Raw genomic sequence first — 27369 nt, forward strand, 5'->3', positions numbered from 1 at the left:
GGCCTCAAGCCATCCTCCCACCTCAGCCTGCCAAAGTGCTGAAATTATAGGTGTGAGCTGCTGCCCCCGGTTCCATCATGTATTTTCATAAGACGGAGAGGTGAGGGACAAGACTAAAGGAAACTGGGCTTGTGGTGGGCAGGACCCACTCCCCCTTCACTGCATCAGTGTGGTCTCTTTGACACCACTGCTGGGTCTCCTTTGCACCCTGGCCCCTACCTGAGCTTGAACTTCTGGAGAAGATGAAACAAACAGACTCACACTGAGAATTAGCTGACTGATAAGCTTTCTACTTGCATCTTCTGGGAGCACCTGAGGTTTGTGAGTGGACAAAGCCCTGGCCTCTGAGTTGAGGCCCAAGGCAGCACGATTCAGGTTCTTATCATTGAATGCGCACCAGAACCCACCTTGAAGGTGAATTAGATCTAGTCCCTGACCTGGAGATAGGTGTGCACACATGCAGTATGCACACATGCAGATCTACACAGGGTAGATCTGGGGCACTTGAGTATTGTTTCATGGGCTAGAGAGAGCAGGCAGGGAGGGGTACTTGCAGAATTAATTCCCCTTCTAGGTGGGAAGCATAGGATCTAAAGGGAGGTGTGAAGGATGGGCGGAGACAAGGCAGGATGGTCCAGCGAGATCCCAGGAGCATCTCCGAGCAGGATGTGCATCCCAGTGTCCCACCCAGGGGTATTGATAGCCTCCCTCCTACCAGGCCAACCTGCAGCGGGGACCTACAGCACAGACAGCCCTTAAGAGTCTGTCTCCCATTCCCTGGCCTGAGCAGGGAGCCAGAGCTGGGACTCCTGATCTCCTGGCCATGCTGGAGATGCCAAGTCTCCCTCTGCTGAGAGTGCTGGAGCTGATTCACCGGGGAGCTTCACACCTGCTCCTCACCCGTGCTCTCAGGTGTCTTCCATGCAAATTGGCAGAAATGCAGGAACGGCCTGTGGGACCAATGTAGTGGCTGGTCCCTGTCCCCCAGCCCTGTGAGTGCCTTCTCTGTTCCTCAGGAAGGCCAGCCTTGGTGAGCTGCAGCTGAGGGGTTGGTAGCTGCTCTTCCCTCTCTCCACTCACTAGGGGTGTCTGTGTCTAAGTCTCCCCACCTCAGTGCCCAAAGAATAGGAGTTGGCACCTCCAACCCTTGCTTTGAAATGCTAACCAGTACAGAGGTTATAATCTGGTTTGCTTTGGCTCCAGCTGGGGACATTAAAACATTTTACACCTTTCCTCTGCTGGAGGCAGCACTTCTCAGACTTCAGTGTGTACCTGAGACACTGAGGGGTCCTGCTGAAATGCAGGTTCAGGCTCAGGAGGTGGGGCCTAGAATATCTGCTTTCCTAACAAACTTCCTGGTGATGATGCTGCTGCCAATCCACTGGGTGCCAGGGACTCACTTGCTGAGTTATCTGCAGCGGAGTCCCGGGCAGCCACTTATTGATAACAGCTGTGTGAGGCTGCCCTGTGCTGGCACCAGCTATCAGTGGGCACACTGAGTGTGTGACAGACACAGCCTGTAATCCCATCCTCCCAGCATCCCTGGGAGGTTAATATTGTTGCAGATGTTGGGAACTAACTGCGGTCCTGCCGGAGGTCATGGAGTGTATTGGTGGCCTTGAGCCTCAGCCTCCTGACTCCCAGGCCCTAACCCTCTCTCCTCCTCCCTACAGAGCCCAAAAGACAATTATTAAAGTGTGAGCAATGGCAGCCAACTCTGCCAGTCCTGGCTGAGAGCCCCAGACTCAGCTGTGGTTGAGCCATGTGATAATGATTCCCATTTTACCACGAGAAGACTGAGGCTTGGGGGTTAGAAGATGTGCATGAGACCAGAGTGTGAGTCCTTCATCCAACCGTCTTCTGACAAGGATCTAAACCCCCAGATGAGGTGCCCTGGAACCCTTGGGCTGCTCTGGTTCAAGGTAACCACTCAGGCTGCAGGGGGCCGAGGAGCTTCCATGTGGCATGAAAGGCAGACAAAGTAAGGCCTGTGCCCTGCAATGGAACCCGAGTGGGCAGCAAGAACCCAGAGCCCAGTCCAGCCTTGGCGGGTGTCCAATGGCTCTCTGTGTACTCCCACCCCCGCCCCCACTGCTAATCCCCTTAGAGGCTGGTCTGCCAGCAGGGACCAATCAGGTTAGAGCGTGAAGGCAGATTAGCAGCCAGAACATGGGGTCTTGACCTTGGCTTCTCTAGCGCCTGCCTCCCCCAGCCCTGGTAGAGGATGGGGGGATTGGCAGAGTGTGCAGGAGGAGGGGCAGCGAGAGCGGGGTGCCTGGGGATGGTGCCAAGTCAGGGTGTGGGCCTGGCAGCCCCCTTCTCTTCAGGGGTGGGCGGCCGACTGGCGTTGCTGGATGCTTCCAGGCTGAGTGGGAGCTGCTGTTGGTGGAGCTTGCCTCCTGGGGCACTTGATCTTAGCGATGGGGTTCAGGCTTTGCCTGCAGGGCCCTTGCCTCAAGCTGGTGTGAACTTGGAACTACTTGAGGGTGTTTGGTTGTTAATATCCCAAAGGATGTGTGAAGGGAAGAGGCGTGGTTGATACAACGATGACAAGTGCTTGCTCTTGCCTGCCTTCCCCTTCTGAGCCTGCATCTCATTGGGTCTGCAGCCTGGTTAGGCAGAGCAGGTACAAGTAGCCACAGCAAAGGTGAGGAGCTGTGGTCTGTCGCCGTACAGAGCCAGCCTGTCTGACCCTGAGCTCCTGCCTCTCCCTTGGCCAGTCCTAACTCCTTGTTTTGACCGGGAAATTGGAGAGGGATTAGAGCAGGGGACTCACGTGAGGATCCATTTTAGTTCATTTAGCTAAAAATTACTGAGTCCCTGCAATGTGCCAGGATACAAGGGAAAGTGAAAGAGAGTGTCTGCCGGGAGGTTATGGTCTGGAGAGGGAGACGGACGTTCACCAGAGTCAGTACTTCATCACATTCAGTGCACCTGTATTTTACTACAAGCCTGGGTTGTGCCGAAAAGTAAAAGTGGGGGTGCTGGGAGTCTGTTGCGGATGGAGCAGCCGACTCAGTCTCAGGGGAGGTGTTTGTAGACTGAGGTGTGAAGGAGGAACAGCATTTCCTGGGTGAAGGTGAGGGAAGAGTATTCCAGGCAGAGGCCACAGCAGATACACAGGTCCTGGGGATGGCAGGAGAGGTCTGGGAAACTGGAGGAATATCAACAGAGGTGAGGGACTAGGCAGGGGCGCCTCTCCCATCAGATCCTGCAACATAAGTGCCACTTTCCATCCCCATGTTGCAGATGAGAAAACTGAGGCCAGAGAGGTTACATGACTTGCCCAAGGCCACTGGTTTAAGTGAATGGAGCCAAGTCTCCCCTGTGACACCCAGCTGTGGGCTTTGTCCTCTGCACCTTGGCCTCTCAGTGAGTGTTCCCTGAACCAGCATCCCCGCATCCCCCAGGTGCTTGTCAGAAGTCTGGGACCTTGTCCCACCCCTCAGCTTCTGCTCCAGCCCTGTATCTCCCCAGCTCTGTCCCGAGTCTGGCTCTGGGGATCTGTCATGGTGCCCTTGTCACTGTCCTACCCCTGCCCTCCTTCTGAACCCCTGTCTGGCTCTGCTTCCCAGGGCTGGGACAGGCTCCTGCTGCCCTGGGCTTGGCTGTTTGTCCTTCCAGTCGTGGATCCCGCCCCCTTCCAGGACAGCCGTTCTCAGGATGTCTCATTCTGCCCAGACACATCCCGGGCATCTCCTCACTTCAGGGTGTGTGACAGGGCCACATGGGAGGAGAACAGGCAGGAATGACTGGGTCCGAGGGAGATGAAGGTGTCCCAGGGCTCCGGGAAAACTGATGGGGAAAGGCTTAGATGGTGCTTTTGGGGGGTTTCCACGCAGACCAGGGGCAGAAGACATGATACACTTTATTTCAAAGGGATTTGGGAAAGATGAGACAAGTATTGGCAAGGTAGGAAGTCAACTGGAGCAAAAAGGAAAAAAAAAAAAAAAAAAAAAGAGCGAATATTTTTGTTATAGTTTGCGATGTGGTTGAGGCATCCAGGTCCAGGGAAGGCTTCTGGCGCCCCCTCGTGGGAACGCTTGAAACAACAGAACCTTAGAGTTGCTTAGGCCGTGCTTAGGGCAGGGACAACAGCCAGCATTTCTTGAGTGTTGCTAAACGGAGGTTGTGATTCAGAAGCTTAAGTACATAAACTCACACAATCTTCTCCAAAGTCCCACGTGGTAGGTATTTTACAAATAGGGCACCTGGAGCTCTCAGGTGCAGAATTTCCCCAGGTCCATGGTTGGTCAATAGCAGAAACAGGAGTTGAACCTGGTCTTTCTGTCTGCAGGTGCAGGCTCCTTCTACCACCCACTTTGCTGCCATCAGACTGCATTTTCCTGAGGCTTCCAAGGTTCACCTGTTTTCCTCTGGCCTCTCCTGGGGCCCCAAATTCACTTTCCTGTCTTCATTTAAAGAAGGTGAGCTGCTTCCGGCTGTAGGCTGGCTGGCCAGGGTGGGGCAGTTCCACACTCAGCTTTGGGCCATCCCTCATCTCTTGACTGGCCCTTGGCTTCACCTGCTGCCTGCCTGGGGGTTGTGTCTTTCCTCTTTAAGCTTTGGTGCCCACAGCAAAGCCTGAAAGATGGTCAGAGCCTGGTGCGGTGCCTCAGCCTGTAGTCCCAGTTACTTGGGAGGCTGAGGTGGAAGGATCACTTGAGCCCAGGAGTTTGAGACCAGCCTGGACAACATAGTGAGACCCTGTCTCTACAAAAAGATTTTTAAAAATTTAACCAGGCATGGTGGCATGTGCCTGTAGTTCCAGCTACTCAGGAAGCTCACAGAGGAGGATCACTGAGCCCAGGATTTCAACAGTGCAGTGAGCTGTGATTGAGTGACTGCACTCCAGCCTGAGTGACAGAGTGAGATACTGTCTCTAAATAAATAAATAAAATAATTAAAAAGATGGTCAGATCACAGCCCTCTCTAGTCTATCCCATCACTCTCCCTGGCCTGTATGAGGCTTCTCCCAGTTGACACTTGTTTCCCAGAGGCTCTGCTCCTCCCCAGTCATACCAGGCTCTCTCATGCCCCAGCGTCTTTGCATAGACTGGGCCTGCCTGGAGTCTTCCTCTGCCTTCTCCTGCTTCCCTACTTAGTTCCTGGTGTGAGTCCTTATAGAACTGATTTTGCTGAATCGTACTTTGATGCTATTATAAGAAACAGACACTCAAACCCCATTTATTATAAGGATCTGGTGTTATTGATTAGGCTACACTGTCATTTTTAATAAAGACCCCTGGGAAAATTCTTGCCTCATCTGAGTGCCAAACCAGCTGTACTCCTGAGAAGCTGATCCTTTTAGACTTATACGTGTCCCGTGGGTGCTGTGAGCTGACTGGCTCTCCTTTCACGTTGGCTCTCGGTGATAAAGCTCAGAGCCCCGATCAGCCGTGCCTGGCGTGTGGTCACATGGTGCATGCATTCTTAGTACCCACCATTGATTCCTCCTCTTCTCTGTGCCTCATTTTTCACTCTTGCTCTCTTGCTGTTTTGAAAATCCCTATAAGCCATCTTAAAGCCTTTCTAGAACAAGGTTGGGTCTAAATCGATAAGCAAATCAATACGAATAAAAAAAACCTTCCTTGCAGGGTTGTGGTAAGGATTAAATGGAATAATGAATGGATGTGAGTGCTGGCCCAGCGTTCCTTCCCAGGCTTGGCCAAAGGGTGAGTGGTTGGCTGGGCTGAGATAAGGGTCCCACTGGAGGTCCCGCCTTCCTGAGTCTGTGGACGTCCTCAGGCCACCACTCCTCCCTGCCCCCATCTGGCTCGTAATGCTGGTGCTCTCATCTCCCTGAGTCCCTGTGGGTCAGCGAAGGGGGGAGGCTGTGTCTGTCTGCTCCCCAGACCCCCTCTTTCAGTAGGCGTATGGCCAGCAACTCTCCTCACCTCCTTTCCGGGACCCCAAATCCCCTAAAGAAGCAACCACCTCACTTGATGTGTGTCTTAGTCTGTTCCAGCTGCTATAACCAAATATCATATTGGGAGGCTGAGTTGGGTGAATCACTTGAGGCCAGGAGTTTGAGACCAGCCTGAGCAACAAAGTGAGACCCTGTCTCCACCTGTAGAGCAGCTGTAGTCCCAGCTACTCAGAAGGCTGAGGTGGGGAGGATCGCTTGAGCCCAGGAGTTCAAGGTGACAGTGAGCTCTGATTGTGCCACTGCAGTCTGGCCTGGGTGACAGCAAGACCTTGTCTCTAAAAAAAAACGAAAACAAACTGCCATAGACTGAGTGGCTTATAAACAACAGAAATTCATTTCTCCAGTTCTAGAGGTGGGAAGTCCAAGATCAACGTACTGGCAGATTTGGTGTATGGTGAAGGCTGCTTCCTGCTTCATGGACGGTGCCTTCTAGCTGTGTCCTCACATGGAGGAAGGGGCAAGGCAGCTCTCTGGGGCCTCTTTCATAAGGGCACTAATCCTGTTATATGGATGGAGCTTGCATGACCTATCACCTCCCAAAGTCCTCACCTCCTAATACCATCATATTGGGGATTAGGTTTCAACCTATGCCTTTTTTGGGAGGAAACGATCATTCGGACCATAGCAATGTGTCTTGCAGGCATGTGGGTGGGTCTGCACTGGTGAAGAGCTTAGCAATCTTCTGGTCCAGCCTATGAATTGGACAAATGAGGAAACTGAGGCCCCAAAAAAGCAGAAATGATGTAGCTAAGTCTCTAACACGATTTCAGATCATTAACTTTGATCCTAAGCCGCCCCTCCCTTCCTTAGGGTCATGCCCCAAAGCACCGCTGGATGAGTCATCGACTGTTACGTAACCAATGACTTCAAAATACTGTGACTTTCAAGAACAAACAATAAACATCTCACAGTCTCTGTAGGTGGCTGGGTGGTTCTGGCTTGGGGTTTGTCATGAGATTGCATCACAATGTTGGGGGGTTGCGTCATCTGAAGGCTCAGCTGGGGCTGGAGAATGCTCTTCCGTGATGGCTGGCTCACAGGGCTGGCAAGGCTGTGCCTGCTGTTGGCAGGAGGCCTCGGTTCCTCTCCATGTGGGCCTCCCCAGAGAGCTGCTTGAGTGTCCTGTGACCTGGCTGGGTTTTCCCAGAGAGCAATAAGGGAGCTACAGTGTCTTTTATGATCTGGTGTTGGAGGTTATTGATTACCGCTTCCATCATATGTGGTTCTTTAGAAGTGACCTACTGAGTCCTGCCCACATTCAAGAGGAGGAGAATGAGCCTCTGTCTTTTGAAGGGAGGAATGTCAAAGAATTTATGGATGCCTTTTAACCACCACGACCTCCCACTTCCACACAACAGTCATACCAAACCGCATGAGATTCCCCCAGCCTGCCTGCCTCATTCCTTCCCGTCTCTGGGCTTCTGTACATGCCGTTACCACTGCTTAGAACGCCGTTTCCTCATTTTTCATTTCTGTCTGGGATGCATCAACTCTGTAAGATCCGGTCAGAGATCACCTCTCCTCCCTCCGGCAGACTTGCTCACTCACTTCTCTGCACTCTCCCATCTCTTTGGCAGTACTGCTCCTCCAGCCATTGTTGAAAGCTGGCATGTACACCCCATGAAAGCAAGTCTTTGGGGGTCCCCAGCAGACCATCAACTCTCAGTACACATTTCTGGAGTGAAGGATTGAAGGTCCACTCGCTGGTTTCCCATCTGTGCCCTCTTCTGGGCGTGAGTGCTCTAGGGTAGACCATGTGCATGTGGTTAGCTCTGCATCTGCAAGCCCAGCCCGGTCACTTGTGCCTGCGGGCACTCCATCAAGGCGGGTTTGGTTTCATGTTGGGCTCCTATGTCAGCCCGGGCTCCTGGTTACTGAGGAACTCACGTGGCCATGAACTCCAGTGTGGGCAGTCTGTTGTTTCCTGTGTCGCCTGCACAGCCCTGCTCCAAATTCAGTGATTTCCCTGCCAGCCCACTCTGCTCAGTGGCAGCACCCCACTTAGGAAGATGGAGAGAACAAGCCCACAAGTCCACAGACCAGGAGAACCATCAAGCCATTACCGCAGGCACCACCAGGGTAGCAATTTTTTGTATGAAACAGAGACACTAAGAAGAGGATGTGGCAGCCAAGGAGCTCTCTAGGCAAGGAAGAGATGATAACAAGGATTAGGCAGGCAAAGACTGAAATGCGCCTCTCAAGACACATGGGGCTGGGGGAGTTGCTGCATAAAGACAGGCAGTGGGGAGCAGGCCACTGGGGACCCTCTGGGGAGCAGCTTCTAAATGGGTAGAATTTGGGGAATGTCTCCGGGAATATTGACAGACTACACAGGGGAGCTGGAGATATGGCACAGGTAACCAAGATCGGAGACCAAAGATGCCATGTGGAGAGCAGGAAGGGAAGGTGGGGCCGGGCGAGCGCAGGAGGAGGAAGCTTCCCCTGCAGGAAGGGGAGATGCCTCAGGGATGGCAGGTGGGACGGCTCTGGAGGAGGGACAGCTGTGTCTATGCTGCAGGCTTGAATCATCTCCCTTCCAGGAGAGAGAGCAAGAATGAGGGGCGCTGATGGTGCCAAGGCCCCCTTCAGACACAGCTACTTGGCTGCTTTTCTGAAGGCTGTAGGGGGACAGGACAGGAGGGGCTGGGTTTGAGGGAGGGAGTGCACAGATGTTGGTGCCCACTCTGTGGGGACTGGCAGGCAATTGCTTTGCCAGGCTTTCATTTTTCCCATTTTGTGCATGAGGAAACTGGGTTCCGGAGGGAAAGGGTGCCTTGCAGATGCACAGCCAGGAAGGGGAGGGCCAGGACTCAAACCCCAGGCTCCTCCCTCCAGCTGCAAGTCCCCAGCCCAGAGAAGGGGAGGTAGCTGGGGACCGAGCTCCCTCCAGGACAGGGTGCCTCTCTTTAGTTCCATCATTCATTCATCCATTCATTCATTCATTCAACGCTTGCGGAGTGGCTGATGTGGGCCAGGCACTGTCCTAGGTGCTGGGATGCAGCAGCGGCCGGTCCAGTGCCCTCTAGCTCAGCTGCCCCCTACGTTTCTGACTCAGGGCTCTGTGCCCACCGCTAGGTTTCTCAACAGGGAAACCCAGACAGGGCAGCGGTGGCCTTGACAGTTCAAGGGGCAGTGTGCGGCGGGGTAGGGGGCTGTGGGCTGCGTTCTCGGACCCTGTGTGGTGAGGAGCTGAAAGGAAGGGCACTGTCAAAACCCACAGGCCTGGCCCAGGAGGAGGAGGTGGGGCTGTGGAATTGCCCAGCACTGGGGCCTACATCAGGACGGTCCGCCTCTGGTTGTTCACCTTCAGGACCCCAGTGTGTCTGGGGCAAGGCTCTGGGGCAAGGAGCCTGGGTCCAACCCAGGTCAGTTATTTCACATCTTGGAGCTCAGTTTCCTCCACTGTGAAATGGGCGCAATGGCAGTTCCTACCCCCAGGGCTGCTGTACAAGCTGGGGCTCTGGGACCTGAATGCCTGGGTTCAAATTCTGGAGCCACCACCCACCAGCTGGATTACCTGGAAGAAGTTGCTTAGCTTCTCTGAGCCTCCCTTTTCTCCTTTGTATAATGGGGATGGTGATCGTATCCGCGCTATGCTCCTGGGAAGTACTCAGGGCAGTGCCGGCCTGGGGGGTGTGTGGCTGTGAGTAGGAAAAGCTGACCTGGAAAGGGGCGTTTGCACACGTCTGTGGATGCCAGGGAGGCTGCTGAGAGGGAAGAGAGGCAGGTGGACAGGTGTCAGAGGCCCAATCCTGCCAGGGAGTGGAGGAAGGGCCCCAAAGCTGGCCTGGCAGTCACCGAGGCTGAGGATTTGCAGTCCCGACAGCGTCCCCTCCCTCACATCACAGCATTCATGGGGAGTTGTGAAGTCCTCAGTGATCCCAGCCCCACTGTGTTCTCCTGACTCCCTGTGGCCTGGGCTCTGGGAGGTGCCCTGCTGCCTGCAGTCCCCAAGAGCACCGGGTTTGGAGTCAGACCCTGCCTGGAGTTAAAGACCTGGGTGGGCCACTGGCTGGCTGGGTCACGGAGCCAATTTTGTCCTTACTGAGTCAGCTTGCTCAGCATAAGATACAGAGCGTAAGCCCCAGGCACACCCACCACAGACGGCCCAGGGTGCCGTCCCTCCCAGTCTGGTGCCAGACAGTGGTCATCAATCCCCCTCCAGAAGCACTTCTGTTGTGTGCCCCTTTGCAGCCCTGCACGATGCTGTGGGGGGCTGAACTGGCCTCTGTGGGTCCGGTGGGCTGACTTCTGTGGGCATTAGGCCATTCTTGTATTGCTATAAAGAAGTGCTGAGACTGGGTAATTTATAAGAAAAGAGATCGACTTGGCTCACGTTCTGCAGGCTGTGCAGGAAGCAAAGGCATCTACTTCCGGGGAGGCCTCAGGGAACTTTTTCTCATGGTGGAAGCCAGAGGCGGAAGCAGGCACTTCGCATGGGGGAATGGAGAGGGAGAATGGAGGAGGAGGCTCCACACCCTTCAACAACCAGAGCTCCCGGAACTCACTCACCATCGAGAAGTCAGCACCAAACCAGGAGGCATCAACCCCCATGACTGGATCACCTCCCATCAGGCCCCACCTCCAGCACTGGGGATTACCATTCAACATGAGATTTGGGTGGGGACAAATATCCAAACTACATCAGGTGGGGTCTGGCAGGGCTGGTCATAGCTGCCCCAGGCTTCTCCTTCCAGCTGCAAGCCCCCAGCCCAGAGAAGGGGAGGCTGGGGACTGAGCTGCCTCCAGGACATGGTGTGTCTCTCTAATTTCATCATTCATTCATTCAACAAATGCTTGCTGAGTGGCCTCTGTGGGCCAGGCGCTGTCCTAGGTGCTGGGGTGCAGCAGTGGCCGGTTCAGTGCCCTCCAGCCCACCTGCCCTGCTTCCCTGACTCATCACACCACTCTGCAGGAACCTCTTTTCTGACCAGTGTTTTCTCTCCCTCTGACTTTATCCTCCCAGGGACTTGAGTGAGAACGCCATCCAGGCAATCCCCAGGAAGGCTTTTCGGGGAGCTACAGACCTCAAAAATTTGTGAGTACAGGCCTGGGAGGGAGAAGGGTGCAGGAGCTCCAGGGCCACTCCTGGCAGTGTCCTCAGGGTATACCCGAGTGAGCTGTGTAGTCCAGGCAGCCAGGGAGCTGACCTGGGCTCTCAGAGGGTTGGTGCCAGCATGGTCTTCTGGAATAATCTGGGGTTGGAGGAAACAGGCAGCCCTTGCCTCTCCCTTGGTTGCGATTCCGTGTGAGAGCCAATGGAGGGGGCCCTTGGGGACTTGGTGAAGCGTGTTATCAGCGTAGGCAATGTTCTCAGTCCATTTCGACGGCACAGTGTCTGTGCCCACCTCATATTTGGGCTGGGAGAGCTGGGTTTGAATCTTCTCTTCTAGTTACATGTCACATATGCTGCTGCAAGTCAGTGAACATCACTGAGCCTCGATGTGTTGTTCTGGAAAATGGGGATAATCAGATCTACTTCACAGGCATTTTCTGAGGTTTAAATGAGACATGGAAATAAATATGCTTTGTCAAATGATATTTAATTGTAATGGCTTATAATTATTACTATTCAAATTTATTCTGGTCCAGGCTTACCACCTCCCTGAGGTCTGACCACAGCAGGGATGGCAAATGCCTGGCATGCTTGTCACACACACCCCCTCCCACGCCTGTGGCAGACATTGATAATCAATCACCACATTCTTTCCCACAGAGCTCACCTCACAGCTTCAGTTTACTCTGACAACAGCACTCCAGGTAGCCACCTCTAGTCAACCTCTTTGGCACTCAGGCTGAAAAATCTGTTTGCCAGTTCTGGATGCCCCTGCTTTGTGACTCTCCCATTTTTCAGTTGCCAGCACCCACTAGGTGGTCTGCAAAATGTGTGTGTGTGTAGGGGGTTGCCTGCTCCCCAAGGGAAATGTAAGGTTGAGTAGAAGAATATAACTTTTACTTATATTTATGATTTTAATTGAAAATTAGAAAAAAAAAGTTAAGTTTTTACTAATGTTTACTCTTTGGATTGACACATATACACGCAACAAACAACTAGGGGGGTGCTTCTTTTGAATGAATGCAGCGCGTGGTCACAATGTTTGGACACCGTTACTCTAGGCAATGTGCCCTTCTCTCTACAACCTTTGTTTCCTTCACAGACAGCTGGACAAGAACCAGATCAACTGCATTGAGGAAGGGGCCTTCCGTGCTCTGCGGGGGCTGGAGGTGCTGTAAGTAAAGCATAGAAAAGGAAGGAGGGGTGTGGAGGGCCCTGTTATGAGGGTGCCAAGTGCCACAGCCTGGGCAGCGGGCGTCAGGGAGACAGGAAGGGTGAAACCTGCCCTCCTAGAAGCACCTCGGAGGAGGGGAGGACAAGCACTCATGGGGTCATGCCTGCGGCAAGCAGTGTGTCCCAATGTAATCTGCTCAGGAGGAAACCCAAGGGTTTCTGGCACTTGGCCTGGAATGCTTCCCCCTTTCCCCCCTGCCTATCCAAACCCCACCCTTTCTTCCAAGCCAACCCAAGCCTGGGACATGTCCCATCACCCGCCCTGTTCCGTGTCTCCATCCTACCAGCCTTGGAGTCTATGGTGCCATCGGCTCACAGTCACCATCCCAGCTCAGGGCTTTCCTGTGGGGTGGGATATGCCTCGTGCTCTTTAGCTTAGCCCCTCCATGTCCAGCCCCGTGCTGGTCCACTTTAAGGTCGAGCGCTTCCCCGTTCGTTAGCAGGGCGGCCCTGTCCCACATCGTCTATTGGGCAGGTGCTAAATGACTCTGGTTTTTCCCATTTAGGACCCTGAACAACAACAATATCACCACCATCCCCGTGTCCAGCTTCAACCACATGCCCAAGTTACGGACCTTGTGAGTCAGCCGGGGCAGCGGGGAGCGGGGCGTCAAAGCCCAGCTGATGCTGGGGGTGGGTGGGGGCAGGAGGAGAAGGTTCTGCAGACAAGTCATGGAGCTCATTCTCCCTCAGACCCCCAGAGGCCAGCCCAGGCTGGGGGCTCCATGCAGTCGGAGGTGGAAGGAGTTATATAATTGCAGGGCATCCAGTGCCACTTAATTTGATTTTTCCTTGGAAAACAAATGATTTGTTTTTGTGCTTGAAAATGAGCCAGGCGGTTTGGGGCAGTGAGCCTGTACGAGGTCAGTGCGATGACCTGGGCTTTGCTGGGCACAGCTGTGCCCAGAGCATGTGGGAGGCGAGGGACAGCAGCAGGATCTTCATGGGGCTGTGGATAATCCCCGGGTTGGAGTTGAGCTGCCTACTTGACTAAATGTAGACTGTGTTTGGCTTGAACACAGCACCAGCCACCTGCCTGAGGTTGGGAGTTCTCACAATCTGGCTGGGTTGGGGGCTCCAAATGGGTTGTGAGCCATCCTGTCCTCTTGCAGCCGCCTGCACTCCAACCACCTGTTTTGCGACTGCCACCTGGCCTGGCTCTCACAGTGGCTGAGGCAGCGACCAACCATCGGGCTGTTCACCCAGTGCTCGGGCCCAGCCAGCCTGCGTGGCCTCAATGTGGCAGAGGTCCAGAAGAGTGAGTTCAGTTGCTCAGGTGGGTGCAGGCCCCTGCTGGGCTCTCAACTGTCCAGTGCCTCCTGCCCTGCCTCTTGTTCCCGCCCCTAACCTCAACATTAATACCTGGCCTGCCCATCACCTCCTGACCCCGCCCATCACCTGGCCCCACCCATCACCTCCTGGACCCACTGTCTGCCCCTCCTGCCCCATCTATCACCTCCCATTCTCACCATGGCCTTTGTCTCTGCGTGTCACTTCTTGCCTCCTCTCCTTTTCCCTCCTGTTCCCTCACTGCCTCGTCCACTCATCACCTCCTTTGTTCCACCTCATCCTCTTTTTGGCCTACTCAGTGCCTCCTCCGATGTCCTCTGGGCTCCTTGCCCCTGCTATCACCCTCTTCTCCCTCCTCCGATCGCCTCACCTCTGCTGCCTAGACAAGTCATTGAATTGGGCCCTCTAAACTTGGCTCCAAAAGAGGTGGGCCTCAAAGCCCACACCCTTTCACCTTCCCCCTGGGGTTCTGTGATAGCCGGTTGCCCACATCCTCCCTGGCCCCTTTGATGTCCATACTGCAGCCAGAAGAACAAAAAGAACCCACAAGTCTGGGCGGTCACTGCTCGTTTACTCACCTGGCTCTCTCTGTTGAGAGTCTGAACTGCCCTCAGGCTCTGCAAGCCTGACCAGGGTCAGCGCCACCTCCCCTGCCTCCTGCTGCCTGCAGGTTCCCCAGCTGTGCCTGCCTCTGCCCCTTCCTGGTGTAGGTGCCCCCAGCCCTGACCTCACAGGCTGCTCCCCTGCTGGGCACACCCTTCCCTCCTTGTTACCTGCTGACTCCTCCTCACCCTGCAGGGCCCAGGGAGCCTTCTGTGATCCTACATGAGGTCCTGCATTGTGTTTCTGGTGCATCCTCAGCACTTTGCTTGGCACAGGAAATGCTTGCTGAATGAATGGACAGTTCTCAGATTTGTGACAGAGGATTTAGAGGCTGACTGTTTCTCCCAAACCCGTGGACTGGGCCTGCCAGCCACACAGAGCTCTGAAGGAAAGCATCTCCTAGGCACAGCCTCCCCGCCTCAGTATGAGGCTCTTGGCTGTGGCTGTCACCTCCTCCACTGCACTGGCAGACACCCAGAGCAATGGCTGGGCTTGAACACCAATATGCTCAGCACTGCTGTGTGTGTGTGCATGCAGCTGTGTGTATGTGTGTCTGTGTGCGAAAACGTGTGTGTGTACATGCGGGTATGTCTCATGTGTGAGCCAGGACTGCCTCTGCATCATTGCAGCTGCCACAGTTTTTAGGAATGGGAATGGGTTAATCACTTGGACAATTTTTATTTTGAAATGAAACCTTTTCCTTTGCATTTGGAAGATTGTGGTTTCTATTTTCAGACATTAGTTTCTACTCTAGAGTCTCATCGGCCTGGCAACCCTTTTCCTTTGAAGGCCACTGTCACAATATGCCAGGAATCCATGTAGCTTTGTCGCATTTGGTTCTGGTGCCCACCCTTTGGGGCAGCCATGGAAAATATTCGAAGTTAGAATGTTGGTGGGGGTATCAATTGGCTCAACCACTCTGCAGAACTGTGTAGCAGGATCCACTAAGGCTCAACGTCTGTCCACCCTGTGACCCTGCCACTCCTGCTAGGTGTGTGCATTTTTTCCTGCAAAAATGTCCAAAAATATTAAAGACAGCTTTTTCCATAATAGCCCCAAATTGGAGACAACCTGAATGTCCACCAACTAATTATGATATATCCATATATGGAATACTACTCAGCAATGAAAAAGAACAAACTACTGATACACACAGCAACATAGTGAATCTCAAAGATTGTATATTAAGCAAAAAAAGCCAGACACAAGAGAAACTACTGTTGCATTTATGTGAAGTTCATAAACGAGTAGAACAAATCTTTGGTGATAGATCTCAGAATAGTGGTTACTTTAGGGAAGGGGCAGGAGGGAATCTTCTTGGGTAATGGAAGTGTTCTATGTCTAGGTAGTGGTTCCACCAGCTACATGCTTCCGAAAGAGCACTTTGTATAAATTGTACCTCCAGTTTTTTAAAGGCTCTGATTTTAGACACTGGGCTGGATCCTGGTTTTACCACTTATTAGCTGTGAGAATTTCTACAAATTAATTAATATCGAGGACTCTGTTTTCTCAGCTGTAGAACGGTAACAGTAATAGGCTCCTCTTAAGTTTAAGTGCAATACTGCATGTACCACACTTATTATAGAATGTGGCATAGAGTAAGTGCTTGAGTGTTTAGGAAACAGTCATTATCACCTTCATATGACAGATGAGGGAATTCAGGCTCAGAAGTGTTAAGTGACTTGGACTAGAATCCAGAGCTTCAGAATTCTAGGCAAGGATTTCTTAGTGTATGAATCACACACCAGTGCAGTTCCGTTCAGATTCAAGTTCAGCAAACATCTGACAAGAACCTACTGTGTGCCAGGTGCCCACAGAGTTATACCAAAGTCCAGAATCTTATTTCATTAGTGATCCCCTCTGGTTCATCCTCATCCAGAGAAACTGCAGCGTGCACCCTGTCCCATCCATCAGTCTGTATCTGGGCTCAAGGGAGGTGCTGATGCACGACAGCCTGAGGCCACACCCCCCTGTTTCTGCAGGCCAGGGGGAAGCGGGGCGCGTGCCCACCTGCACCCTGTCCTCCGGCTCCTGCCCGGCCATGTGCACCTGCAGCAATGGCATCGTGGACTGTCGTGGCAAAGGTCTCACTGCCATCCCGGCCAACCTGCCAGAGACCATGACGGAGATGTGAGTACAGGGCAGGGCAGATGCTGGGGCGCAGCCGCTCGGCTGGCCTGGCTCCGGAGGGCCAGGGAAGAGTTGGAGTAGGCACTGCCTCAGGGCTTGCCCCAAGACCCCTCAGTGACCATGGAGAAGGCACAGGTTGCCCCTGCTGGGCTGAGCTTTGTGTCCAGGACTGGGAAACTCTGCAGGGCTGGGGAGGGAGTTCCCTCTGTGGTCCCACCCAGCGGTGTGAGTCTGCTAGAATCGGGTTCTCAGCATCCTTTGTGGGCCCCTTTCAGTTACAAACGCCTGGGATAATGGAACTCCAGTCAGCACTCTGTCTGTCTGTTCCAGCATCCTTACCCCAGACTTCAACTTCTGGAAGGGGGAAGGAAGCAGGGGCAGGAGGGGCCAAAGACTTGTTCAGATGAGCCTAGCAGATAACACCCATGGCTGGGCTGACCTAGGCCCTTGTGCTTCCCCTTTGTTTTTTCTCCGCAGACGCCTGGAGCTCAATGGCATCAAGTCCATCCCCCCCGGAGCCTTCTCACCCTACAGAAAGCTACGGAGGATGTGAGTGCCTCCCGGTGCTTCCTGGGGAGCTGGTACAAGGCTGATGGAGATCCTGGGTGGCCCCACAGCCCTGGGGCAGGCCCTAACTCAGCACCCCACAGCTGAGTGGCCCTGAGCCAGTCACCTGGCATTCCTGCCCTTCAGGCTGCTTGGCTGTGATGCGGGGACCTCCTTGCAGGGCTATCGTGAGGCCTGAAGGGAGTGCTGAGCCTGAGCCTGGCCTGTGACGGGAGCTGCTTGTCATCCTCCCATTTCAGCTTGGGTACCAATAGGAGCAATGAAGGATGGGAGGGGGCCAGGAGACTACTAGGATGCATGGGAAAGCTTTGTCCATAACTTCCCAAGTTGGAGTGCCCCCTCCTGCCCAGGCCTCGGACTGCACAGGGAAATAGCGGCCATGGGCTTTTCAAATGGAGGAAAGATCTGGCCTCTCACTATTCTCATTTCAAAGCACTCCACCCTACTTCCATGGCATCTAGGAGGTAGAGCGGACTGGGCAGGGCTCAGTGGCCATTGAGGGATTCAGAGGCCCCTCTCCTTCTGCTCACTTTGCAGAGACCTGAGCAACAATCAGATTGCTGAGATTGCACCCGACGCCTTCCAGGGCCTCCGCTCCCTGAACTCGCTGTGAGTAGCAGTGCCAAGGCTTCCTCAGCGGCCCAGGGCATCCCCTGAGGAGGCTGGCAGGGCCCAGGGCCCTGGTGGACGCAGGAGGAGGAGCAGGGCTATGCCCCCCTCCACACAGTCCCTGCCCACCCCAGCCTCAGTGGGTCATCCTTTGGCTGCAAAGGGTTTGCTGTTCCAGCTCCCTCTTCCTCACTGGTGGACCCTCTGACACTGGGAGCGGGAGAATTGTGGAGAAGCTAGGCAGAGCTGTTGCCCCTGGCAACTGGGATGCACTCCCTGCCACGGTGAGGATTTTCCCAGCATTCTTTGCACAACCATCTTGGCCCCGTCCCCCAGACCGAAGTCCAGTGTACTGTGCTCCTGAGGCCTCTGCGGTCACCGCAGGGCCAGTGAGCACCAGCTCCAGTTATAACATCTGCCACACCTTGCTATCTTTTATCCCAAATGTGATGAATCCCAAGATGTGGTGGGTGCTGCTTAGACAGTATTTGCCCGCTCCTCCTTCCAGTATTTCCCTTCCTTCAGGCTGTACTGGGGAAGTCTGTCAATAGAGCATACAAAAGGTAGTGAAGCTCCCCCATCTCCCACTCACCGACTGCCTCGCTCCGAGGTCCTACAGCACTTTGTCTGTACGGAGAGCACACTCAGGGTGCCCTGGAGTTGGGCGAGTTCCCTGTAGGAGGGGCCATTTGTTACTCTAGGGGATAAGTGTTTTCACCTGCTCCTTGGCAGCCCAGGACACATGCTTGGCATAGACTAGAGGCCTGGCAAGTACAACAGAATGGAACTCCCCCGGGGAGTGTGGGAGCCTGCCAGCTCAGTGCCTTCTGTGCATGCCATCTTTTCTTGGAGCAGAGTCCAAGTAGAGGGTGGGGCTAATTGCGAATGGCACCCCTGAAGTTGTGCAGTATACACCCTACACAGCTGTACATGACAGCCTGGTGAGGGATCGTTGTCATTGGCTGAGGAGATCAGATTCTGAAAGTAGCCTGCCAAAAGGCAGGGCCCTTCCTCTGAGAAGTGAATAAAGCTCTCCTAAGTTGGAACATGGCAGTCTAAAAAGGTAAAAAGTGAAGAACCCAATCAAGTTGTTTTCTGTTGTTCATGGGTACCTGGTCACAGCCTCCTCCCTGCATATAGGAAATGGATGATTCCAGTACACCCCACCAACACTGTCTATCTCGGCCAGCCCTGATCTTACCTCCTTGCTTCAGTTCCTGCCCCCTCTGCTCCATTTCCCACCCAGCAGCTTGAGGGGTGTTTCTGAAACGGGAATCTGATGCTGTCTCAATGGCTTCCTGATGCTGGTTGGGTAAAGCCCAAGCTATCGCCCCATTTGTTTCCAAACCCATTCCAGCCACACTGGCCCTGTCACCTGTCCACACAGGACAGGCGCACACAGCTCCCCTGCAGGGCCTTTGCTGTTGCTGTGCCCCGTTCCAGGAATGATCTCGAAGCCACGTTTGAAGAAGAAGTACCCAGGATTTTTTACTCAGCCTGAACATTTACGAGGGTAGCTTGTGGGGTCCGATTATGATATTGGGAATGGCATACAACCCCCCTCCCCAAACCTCCTGGATGCTTTCACTGTCCCCCTGAACCCACCCGTGTCTACATGTGTTTTTTTTGAACTTTTGTTTTTTATAAAAATCTATACATGGAATTCATGCTCAATGCAGAAAACTTTGAAAATGCTAAAGTATATTAAAAAAATGCTTGAAGTCCCACCATCCGGATCTCACACTGCATGTGCCGTCTGGCATTCTATTTTTTCCTGTAACTCTCTGAAAATATGTTAGTTATTCTTGTCCATGGGGTTTTCTCTTCTCTCAACAATCTCCTTTTGGATTCTAGACTAGATGAATTTCCCAGGAAGCACCCCTTTGCAGCCTTCTGTGGGGTCCACGTGTGAGGGTGGTGGACAAGTTGCTATAACAAATATACACCATTAGGATGTGCTTCATGTAAATGGCTTAGGGGCAGCACTGTTGAGCTGGGGCCATCTGCAGAGCTGTGTTACCGCCCTGGTGGGCTGTCCTCTATAACTTTCCTCTCTGCTGCCTTTTCTCCAGGGTCCTCTATGGAAACAAGATCACAGACCTCCCCCGCGGTGTGTTTGGAGGCTTATACACCCTACAGCTCCTGTAAGAATGAATCCTGGGTGTCTTGGGTGGGACCCGGGGAAGGGCCAGCATTCCTCTGGCCTGCTAGGCTGTCCCTTTCGGCCTCTTTGGGGTATGGAACTCAATTGAGACAATGAGCTTGGAAGACAGGCAGACCCACTAGGGCTGAGAAAGTCTCCAGGGCTCTGTAGAGGCTAGAGAGGGAGGTTGAGGCAGCTTCACAGCTGCTCACAGGATGCCGAAGCAGAGAGGCTCCTGAGACTCAGCCCATGCTCCTGAGGAGGTGTGGCTGGAGACAGAGCTTTCTCCTGCAGGGGGACACCCAGGCCAGCTCGGCCTCCTTGAACCGTGAACTTTCAGGCAAGGATTTTCTCCCAGGGCTCAAGAGGCACAGAACACAAATGTTCCAACTCAGCTATCTGGGGAACCCAATGGACCTCTGGGAAGGAGGAGGAGACCCCCCGCCCCAACCAAAATGCCTTTGCAAGGTGGCTCTCTGCTTTCCCAGAATCCCACAGGGCATCTCAAGCAGTTCTCGGAAAGAGGAGAGTGGGTTGACTGAGATGTCCCTGTGCATGGAGAAGGCCTGCTCCTGTGGGCTCCTCCCTGTAATAACGCAGGCTGGGGCCAAAGAAGGTGCCCAGGACGTGAGATGGGTCTCATGTCAAGCCTCTCTCCTCACCACTTGGTCCTGGCTCTGCCCACAGGCTCCTGAATGCCAACAAGATCAACTGCATCCGGCCCGATGCCTTCCAGGACCTGCAGAACCTCTCGCTGCTCTCCCTGTATGACAACAAGATCCAGAGCCTCGCCAAGGGCACTTTCACCTCCCTGCGGGCCATCCAGACTCTGTGAGTGCCCTGATGCCTTCTTCTTCCCCCCTCCCAGCAGGTGGGCCTGGGGGAGGTTGCAGCCTCCAGGGACAGGCAGTTGTCTGGCTCTGGGCTGCTGGGCTCACTGGGGGTGGCCTCTCACAGAGGAAGGACACAGACCTGGGTTAGACCATTCCTGGGTTCAAAGTCCACCTAGGCCTCTTATTGGCTGTGTGACTCTGGGCAGTTTCTCTGGGCCTCATTTTTATTTATCCATAAGATGGGGACGCCTTCCCGTAGGGTTGTTATGAGATTAAAGAGGATGTTTGTACAAAGCTTAGCTCATTACAAGTGCTTGATAAATGCTGGCTTTAGCTAACAATAATATTGATGGTGATGATGATGATAATATATCACATTGATTCTAAGACACATGTTTGTTTCCACATTAACAGCTCTGAAACTGGGATGCATGTTATAATCAGTGGTACATCACTTAGTTGGCAGCATTTTGTTTTTTATTGATAGTACAAAAAATAGTAGTGCCTCTTACAATTCTTAATGTCAAATCAGATGAAATACAGTAATGACAATGGTGACTGTGAATAAAAAATCAGAGAGCAGTAAATCTGATAATTGGTTGTAATATTTTATTGTGGAAAATTATAAGCAGATGAAGAGTAATACAGTGGACCAGGCATGGTGGCTCATGCCTGTAATCCCAATACTCTGGGAGGCCGAGGCAGGAGGATTGCGCAGGAGTTCAATACCAGCTTGGGTAACATGGCTGGGCACCCCATCTCCACAAGAACTTTTTAAAAACAAGTAGCCAGGTGTGATGGCACACACCTGTAGGCCCAGCTACCTGAGAGGCTAAAGTAGGATGATTGCTTGAGCCCAGGAGGTTCAGGCTACAGTGAGCTGTGGTCACACCCCCTGCACTCCCACCTGGGCAACAGACAGACCCTGTTTCAAAAAAAAGAAAAACAGAGTACTATTTTTCATCACCCAGCTTCCAATCCTGTACAATTAATTCCTTAATATCATTGAGTATCTAATCAGTGTTCAAATTTCCAAGTGTCTCTTGCATGTTATGCAATTCTTTTGTTTGTTTGTTTTTGTTGTTTGCTTTTTGAGCCAGAGTCTCGCTCTGTCACCTAGGCTGCAGTGCAATGGCACAATCTCAGCTCACTGCAACCTCCACCTCCTGGATTCAAGTGATTCTCCTGCCTCAGCCTCCAAAGTAGCAGGGATTACAGGTGCCCGCCACCATGCCCGGCTAATTTTTTGTATCTTTAATAGAGATGGGGTTTCACCTGTTGGCCAGGCTCGTCTCAAACTCCTGACCTCATGATCCACCCGCCTCGGCCTCCCAAAGAGCTGGGACTACAGATGTTAGCCACAACATCAGGATTTAAATAAAGCCTGTGCAGTATAATTGGCTGATGTTGGTTTATGTTGGTTGATGTACCTCTTAAGTTGCTTTTAATCTATGTGTCCTCTCCATTTCCCTTTTCCTTGTAATTCATTTGTTGAAGATACTGCATCATTGGTTCTGTAGGGTCAACACTTTTTTTATTGCATCCCTGTGGTGTAGTTTCACATGTTCCTCTGTCCCCTCTGTGTCCTGCAGATTGAAAATTGGATCTAGGAGCTTGGTCAGGTTCAGTTTTGATTGATTTATTTGGCAAGATGACTTTATAGATGGGGTTGTGGACTTCCCATCAGGAGGCAGACAGATGTCTGGCTGTCTCCCTTTTGTAATAAAAACAGCCATTGATCTCAGTGCTTGAATCCATTAATTCATTAGCAATCCTGAAATGGTGATTTTGAATTTGTATCAGTCTGTTTTTGTGTTACTATAAAGGAATACCAGAGAGTAGGTACTTTATAAAGAAAAGAGGTTTACTTGGCTGACAGTTCTGTGGGGTGTACACATATGGCACCAACATCTGCTTGGCTTCTGGTAAGGCCTCAGGAAGCTTACCATCATGGTGGAAGGTGAAGCAAGGGTAGGCATGTCACATGACAAGAGAAGGAGCAAGAGAAGGAGAGGGAGTGCCATGCTCTTTTAAATAACCAGATCTTGCATGAACTCAGAGTAAGAACTTACTCATTATCACGAGGGCAGCACCAAGCCAGTCACAAGGGATCCACTGTCATGCCTAACCTTGCTTTGCCTTCTCCCATGATTGTAAGCTTCCTGAGGCCTCACCAGAAGCCAAGTGGATGTTGATACTATACTCGTCCAGCCCACAGAACTGTCAGCCCAGTAAACCTCTTTTCTTTATAAATTACCTAGTCTCAGGTATTCCTTTATAGAAACACAAAAGTAGACTGATACAAATTCAACTGAACACCGAACACCGATCCGAACACCTCCCATCAGGCCCCACCTCCAACACTGGGGATTACATGAGATTTGGTGGGGACGAACATCCAAACCATATCAGAATTCTAACATTCTTTTTTCATTTCTAATGCAGTTGTGACTATGCTTTAAAACGGAATGCTTATATTTAACTGGAATGTTTCCACGTAAGGAAAATTCTCATCTGCTGTGTGGTTACACTTAGGCACATAAATGGTCCTCTCATTCTACATCTTTAATTCTGAGCCTGCAGTAAGACGGGATGTGCTGACTTGTGGGTCCTGTGGTGTGCATTTGATGAGCATTAATTATTAATATTGCTGTGTCCATTGTTGTCGCTGTCATCCCTGCCCCTGTCTGTGCCAGGCAGTGCTCATCATCAGATAACATCTACTTGGGGTATTGGGATAGGTTCCAAACAGGCTGAGTAAAAGGTACAGCTCGGGACCCCCGGGGACTCTGCACATCACCAGAGATGTCAGCCACAAAGACAAACTCATTAAAGCCCACAAATTCGCCTGCAGCCCAACTCCTGCTAATTAATTTACTTATAGCCAGGGAGATGAAGAGGAAGCCCCATGGGGAAACTTTGCCAAGTATGTGAAATTAGAGGGTACAGGGAGACACTGGCAAGGTGGACTATTTGAAGCAGCTGGCAGAATATCTGAGAGAAACATGCTAAGGAGATTTACTGGCCAGGGACCCACACACAGGAAAACCTTGGGGATGGGGAATGGAGTGAGAGACTCATGTGAGCCATTGTTATTTGCATGTATTATCTTAATACCTAACAGAGATGCTATGAAGATAGGTGCTATCATCCTGATTTTACCTAAAACAGAGACTGAGGGAGGTTATGTGACACACTCAGTGTTGCAGAACATTCTGTAAAACAGGAATTTGATCTCAGGCATCTCTTCACCATCACCGAGAAATTACTTAGATTCCCCTTTAATTGTGCTTTTTCTGTAAGAACAGAACTCATTATTGAAGGCTGTAAAGCAACACTGAACTTTCATGTACATCTATTAGATGTTAACGACTGCAATGTGGAACAAGAATAAAAGAAATATAAATCCAAGGTACTAATCAAGTAATATTATTAGAACCTCAAGTGGTTCAGCTTCTTGACTGAGTTTTATTTTATTAAACCTGAGCAGATTTAAATTTACCAAATCATGTTTGATTTGTCCATAGCTCCAAGATCTGTGGCCGAGTTCCTGTGTTAACAACACTGTTGATTTTGCTGCAGTTTTACTTGCCCCAAGAGATTTAACATTTAAAAAAGGAAATAGCCCTATTGAGGTATAACTTACATACTAAAATTCACCTGTTCTAAGTATACAATTCAATGATTTTTAGTAAATTTCCAGAGTTCAACTATCACTATGATTCAACTTTAGAACATTTCCATCACCTTGCCTTCAAAATCCCTTGTCCCCATTTCCAGACTCAGCCACTGGCCATCACTGATCTATTTTCTTTCTCTGTAGATTGCCTTTTCTGGACATTTCATAAAAATGGAATTGTGTAGTCCAGGTGCAGTGGCTCACACCTGTAATCCCAGTGCTTTGGGAGGCTGAGGTGGGCAGATCACCTGAGGCCAGGAGTTTGAGGTTAGCCTGGGCAACATAGTGAAATCCCCATCTCTACACTAAATTCTTAAAAATTAGCCAGGTGTGGTGGTCCATGCCTGTGGTCCCAAGTACTCAAGAGGCTGGGATGGGAGGATTCCTTGAGCCTAGAAGTCCAAGGATGCAGTGAGCTGATTGTACTACTGCACTTAGGCTGGGTGACAGCCTGGGACCCTGACTCCAAAAAAAAAAAAAAAAAAAAAAAAAAAAAAAGGAATCATACAATATGTCATCTTTTGTGACTGACTTCTTTCTTTAGCATAATGTTTTTGAGGCTCATTCATATTGCAGCATGTATCAGTACTTTGTTCCTTCCTTTTGATCACCAAATAATTTTTCCATTGTGTAAATAGACCACAATTTGCTTGTCCATTCCAGGTGATGGACATTTGGGGCAGTTTCCACCTTAGGGATATTATGAACAATGCTGCTCTGAATATTCACTCACAAATCTTTGTGTGAACCAACATTTTCATTTCTTTTTTGGTTTTTTTTGAGATGGAATTTTGCTCTGTCGCCCAGGCTGGAGTGCAGTGGCGCAATCTCGGCTCACTGCATCCTCCACCTGCTGGGTTAAAGCAATTCTCTGCCTCAGCCTCCTGAGTAGCTGGGATTACAGGCGCTCACCACCACACCTGGCTAATTTTTTTTTTTTTTTTTGTATTTTTAGTAGAGACAGGGTTTTACCATCTTGGCCAGGCTGATCTTGAACTCCTGACCTCATGATCCACCTGCCTCAGCCTCCCAAAGTGCTGGGATTACGGGCATGAGCCAGGCCAACATTTTCATTTTTTTTGGAATTTCTGGTTCATATGGTAAATTCCTGTGTAACTTTTTTAAAGAAACTGCCAGTGTTTTCCAAAGTGGCTGTACCATTTTGCATTCCCACCAGTGGTGTATTATGAGGGCTCCAAATTTCTCTCATTCTCATTCTCATCCTCACCAACACTTGGTATTGTCTTTTTTTTTTTTTTTTTGCTTGTTGATTCTAGCCATCCTAGTGGGTGTGAAGTGGTATCTCATTGTGGTTTTAATTTGCATTTCCCTAATGACTAATGATTTTGATCCTCTGCCTCCAAAGATTTTTAGCTGTGACTCCTTAATGCATATATCTAGAAAGACACTGAGAATTAGTCCTCTCTTCCTTTCCTTCCACTGCCAAAACTGTTCACAGAGGCAGCTGCATGGCCACATATGTAGCACATTTTTGGGTGTTCCTTTAACACGATTATTTTTTCCCAAACGGATTTTTTTTCTTCCTCCTGAGTGTTTTCCCTTTCCAGCTTCCTGCCCTTTGAAACTGCTAAAAATTCTAATTTGTATAAAATGCTAAAGTTTACACAGAAGCCACCTGTCTCTGTGCGTGGTTCAAGTTTTATAGGTTGTTTTTGGCACAGCCTGTTTTTAGGAAGGAGATATTCTATGCCACACACCTTGAGTATTTTAATACATGCCTAAACAACACAATTAGGTTGACTTTACACAATTTTCTGCCAAGATGGTAATAAAGGGAAGCAAGTGGTTCAGGCAGGGGCTGGGGCACTAAGTCACAGGCAGATGTGGATGGGCAGCTGGGGAGGAGTCATAAGCAGTCCTTAAATCCTGGTATGTTTTAAATTAGCTACAAACTCTGCCTCCAGGATATCAGCAAACACATCCTGTCTGTGGAAACTGAAAGTTTAATAGGGGAAATAAATGTTGAGCTTGATGCAGAAGAGATAGGAGGGGCCTGGTCCACCTGGTGGAGCTGAGAGGAGCAAGAACTCAGGCTGGAAATAGGGAAGGACACTGCAAAGGAGAGGTGGCGGGGACCCAGTTCCCAACCGGGGGCCGGAGGGCAGAGCCCAGGAGGTGATGGACGACAGAGAGCACCGCCAAGGTCTGAGCTGAGCTGGGCACAGACCCTGGGCAAGGGTTTACTCTTCTGCTTGGAGAGTTCTGCAGCCCCTTGCAAGGGCCTGGGCTGAGACCAGTAAGTCAGATGGCCTGAACTGATGGCACTTAGATGGAGGAAAAGTGGCATGGCAGGGCAAGTCCCTTTGAGTTGGCCCGCTGCTCTGTCTCCCCGTACTTTGTTTTCTTTTTCTTTTTCTTTTTCTTTTTTTTTTAATTTGAGACGGAGTTTCGCTCTTGTTGCCCAGGCTGGAGCGCAGTGGCGCAATCTCAGCTCACCACAACCTCTGCCTCCCGGGTTCAAGCGATTGTCCAGAGCCAGGACAGGTGTAGGAACACTCTTCCCAGGCTGCCTCGGTTTGGACAGCCATGAGCAGGGCATGCCCAGTGCTGTGGTGGCTCAGCGGTGGCTGGTCTGAACCCACTGTTTGTCAGAGCCCGCCCGTGGGCATGCCAGCATGGGGTTGCACACATCACGGCCATCTGCTCCCTGCTACCATCCCCAGGTTTATCCTGCTGACAACACAGGCAGCCTGCAAGAGAATCTGAGTGATTCCCCAGGAGGGGGCTGCTCAGTCATGGTTTCTGAGTTTTCTTTGTGTTGAGAGACAGCTGTAAAATGGTCAAGGAGAGGTCACTCCCGTGGTCTGGGGTGGGGATGGTGACTCCCTGTAAAGCCCAGGGACTCCAGCAGGCCTTGCCACCCTGGCCCCAGCACTCTCTATAGGAGACAGGCTGCTACCTGAGTCTGAAGGAAAGGGGACAAACCAGGGCCCGTGGCCACTGGGGATGGTCAGAGGCTGTGGCCTGGGCACCTGCAGTCCTGGGTTTTGTTACCTTCTCTGGGCCTTGGCTTCCTTGCCTGTGAAAGGCCAGGGGTGCTCTGGCCAGTCTCTGGGTCCTTCCTGTCTCCACTCATGCTCGTGAAATGCCGCAGAGCAGAGGGAGGGAAAGGTGAGTGGAAAGAGAGGGGGCAGAATGAGGCTTGATGGGGAGTAGGACAGGGACAGCAGGAAGCCCCGGGTGGCAGAGACTTTTCCCCTGTAGTGCACTGGCAGGACCTCTCCAGAGCTGGTGGGCTGCACCCTGGGGGTTCACCCCACTCTCCCTTTCCCATTG

At 51.6% G+C, this 27369-nt stretch overlaps 1 protein-coding gene across 2 annotated transcripts in view; it reads left to right on the forward strand.

The window, feature by feature from the left end:
- Positions 1–27369, forward strand: part of SLIT1 (slit guidance ligand 1) — a 186967-nt gene that overhangs the window by 109253 nt on the left and 50345 nt on the right. For both annotated transcript variants that reach the window (XM_023206301.3, XM_023206302.3), the window contains exons 5-13: positions 10896–10967; positions 12088–12159; positions 12725–12796; positions 13331–13494; positions 16094–16241; positions 16719–16790; positions 17346–17417; positions 19490–19561; positions 20248–20391. In XM_023206301.3, the coding sequence (XP_023062069.2) occupies positions 10896–10967; positions 12088–12159; positions 12725–12796; positions 13331–13494; positions 16094–16241; positions 16719–16790; positions 17346–17417; positions 19490–19561; positions 20248–20391 (888 nt within the window). The remainder of the gene's footprint in view (positions 1–10895; positions 10968–12087; positions 12160–12724; positions 12797–13330; positions 13495–16093; positions 16242–16718; positions 16791–17345; positions 17418–19489; positions 19562–20247; positions 20392–27369) is intronic.

The sequence above is a fragment of the Piliocolobus tephrosceles genome, chromosome 9 (assembly GCF_002776525.5).
Source record: "Piliocolobus tephrosceles isolate RC106 chromosome 9, ASM277652v3, whole genome shotgun sequence".
NCBI classification, from domain to species: Eukaryota; Metazoa; Chordata; class Mammalia; order Primates; family Cercopithecidae; genus Piliocolobus; species Piliocolobus tephrosceles.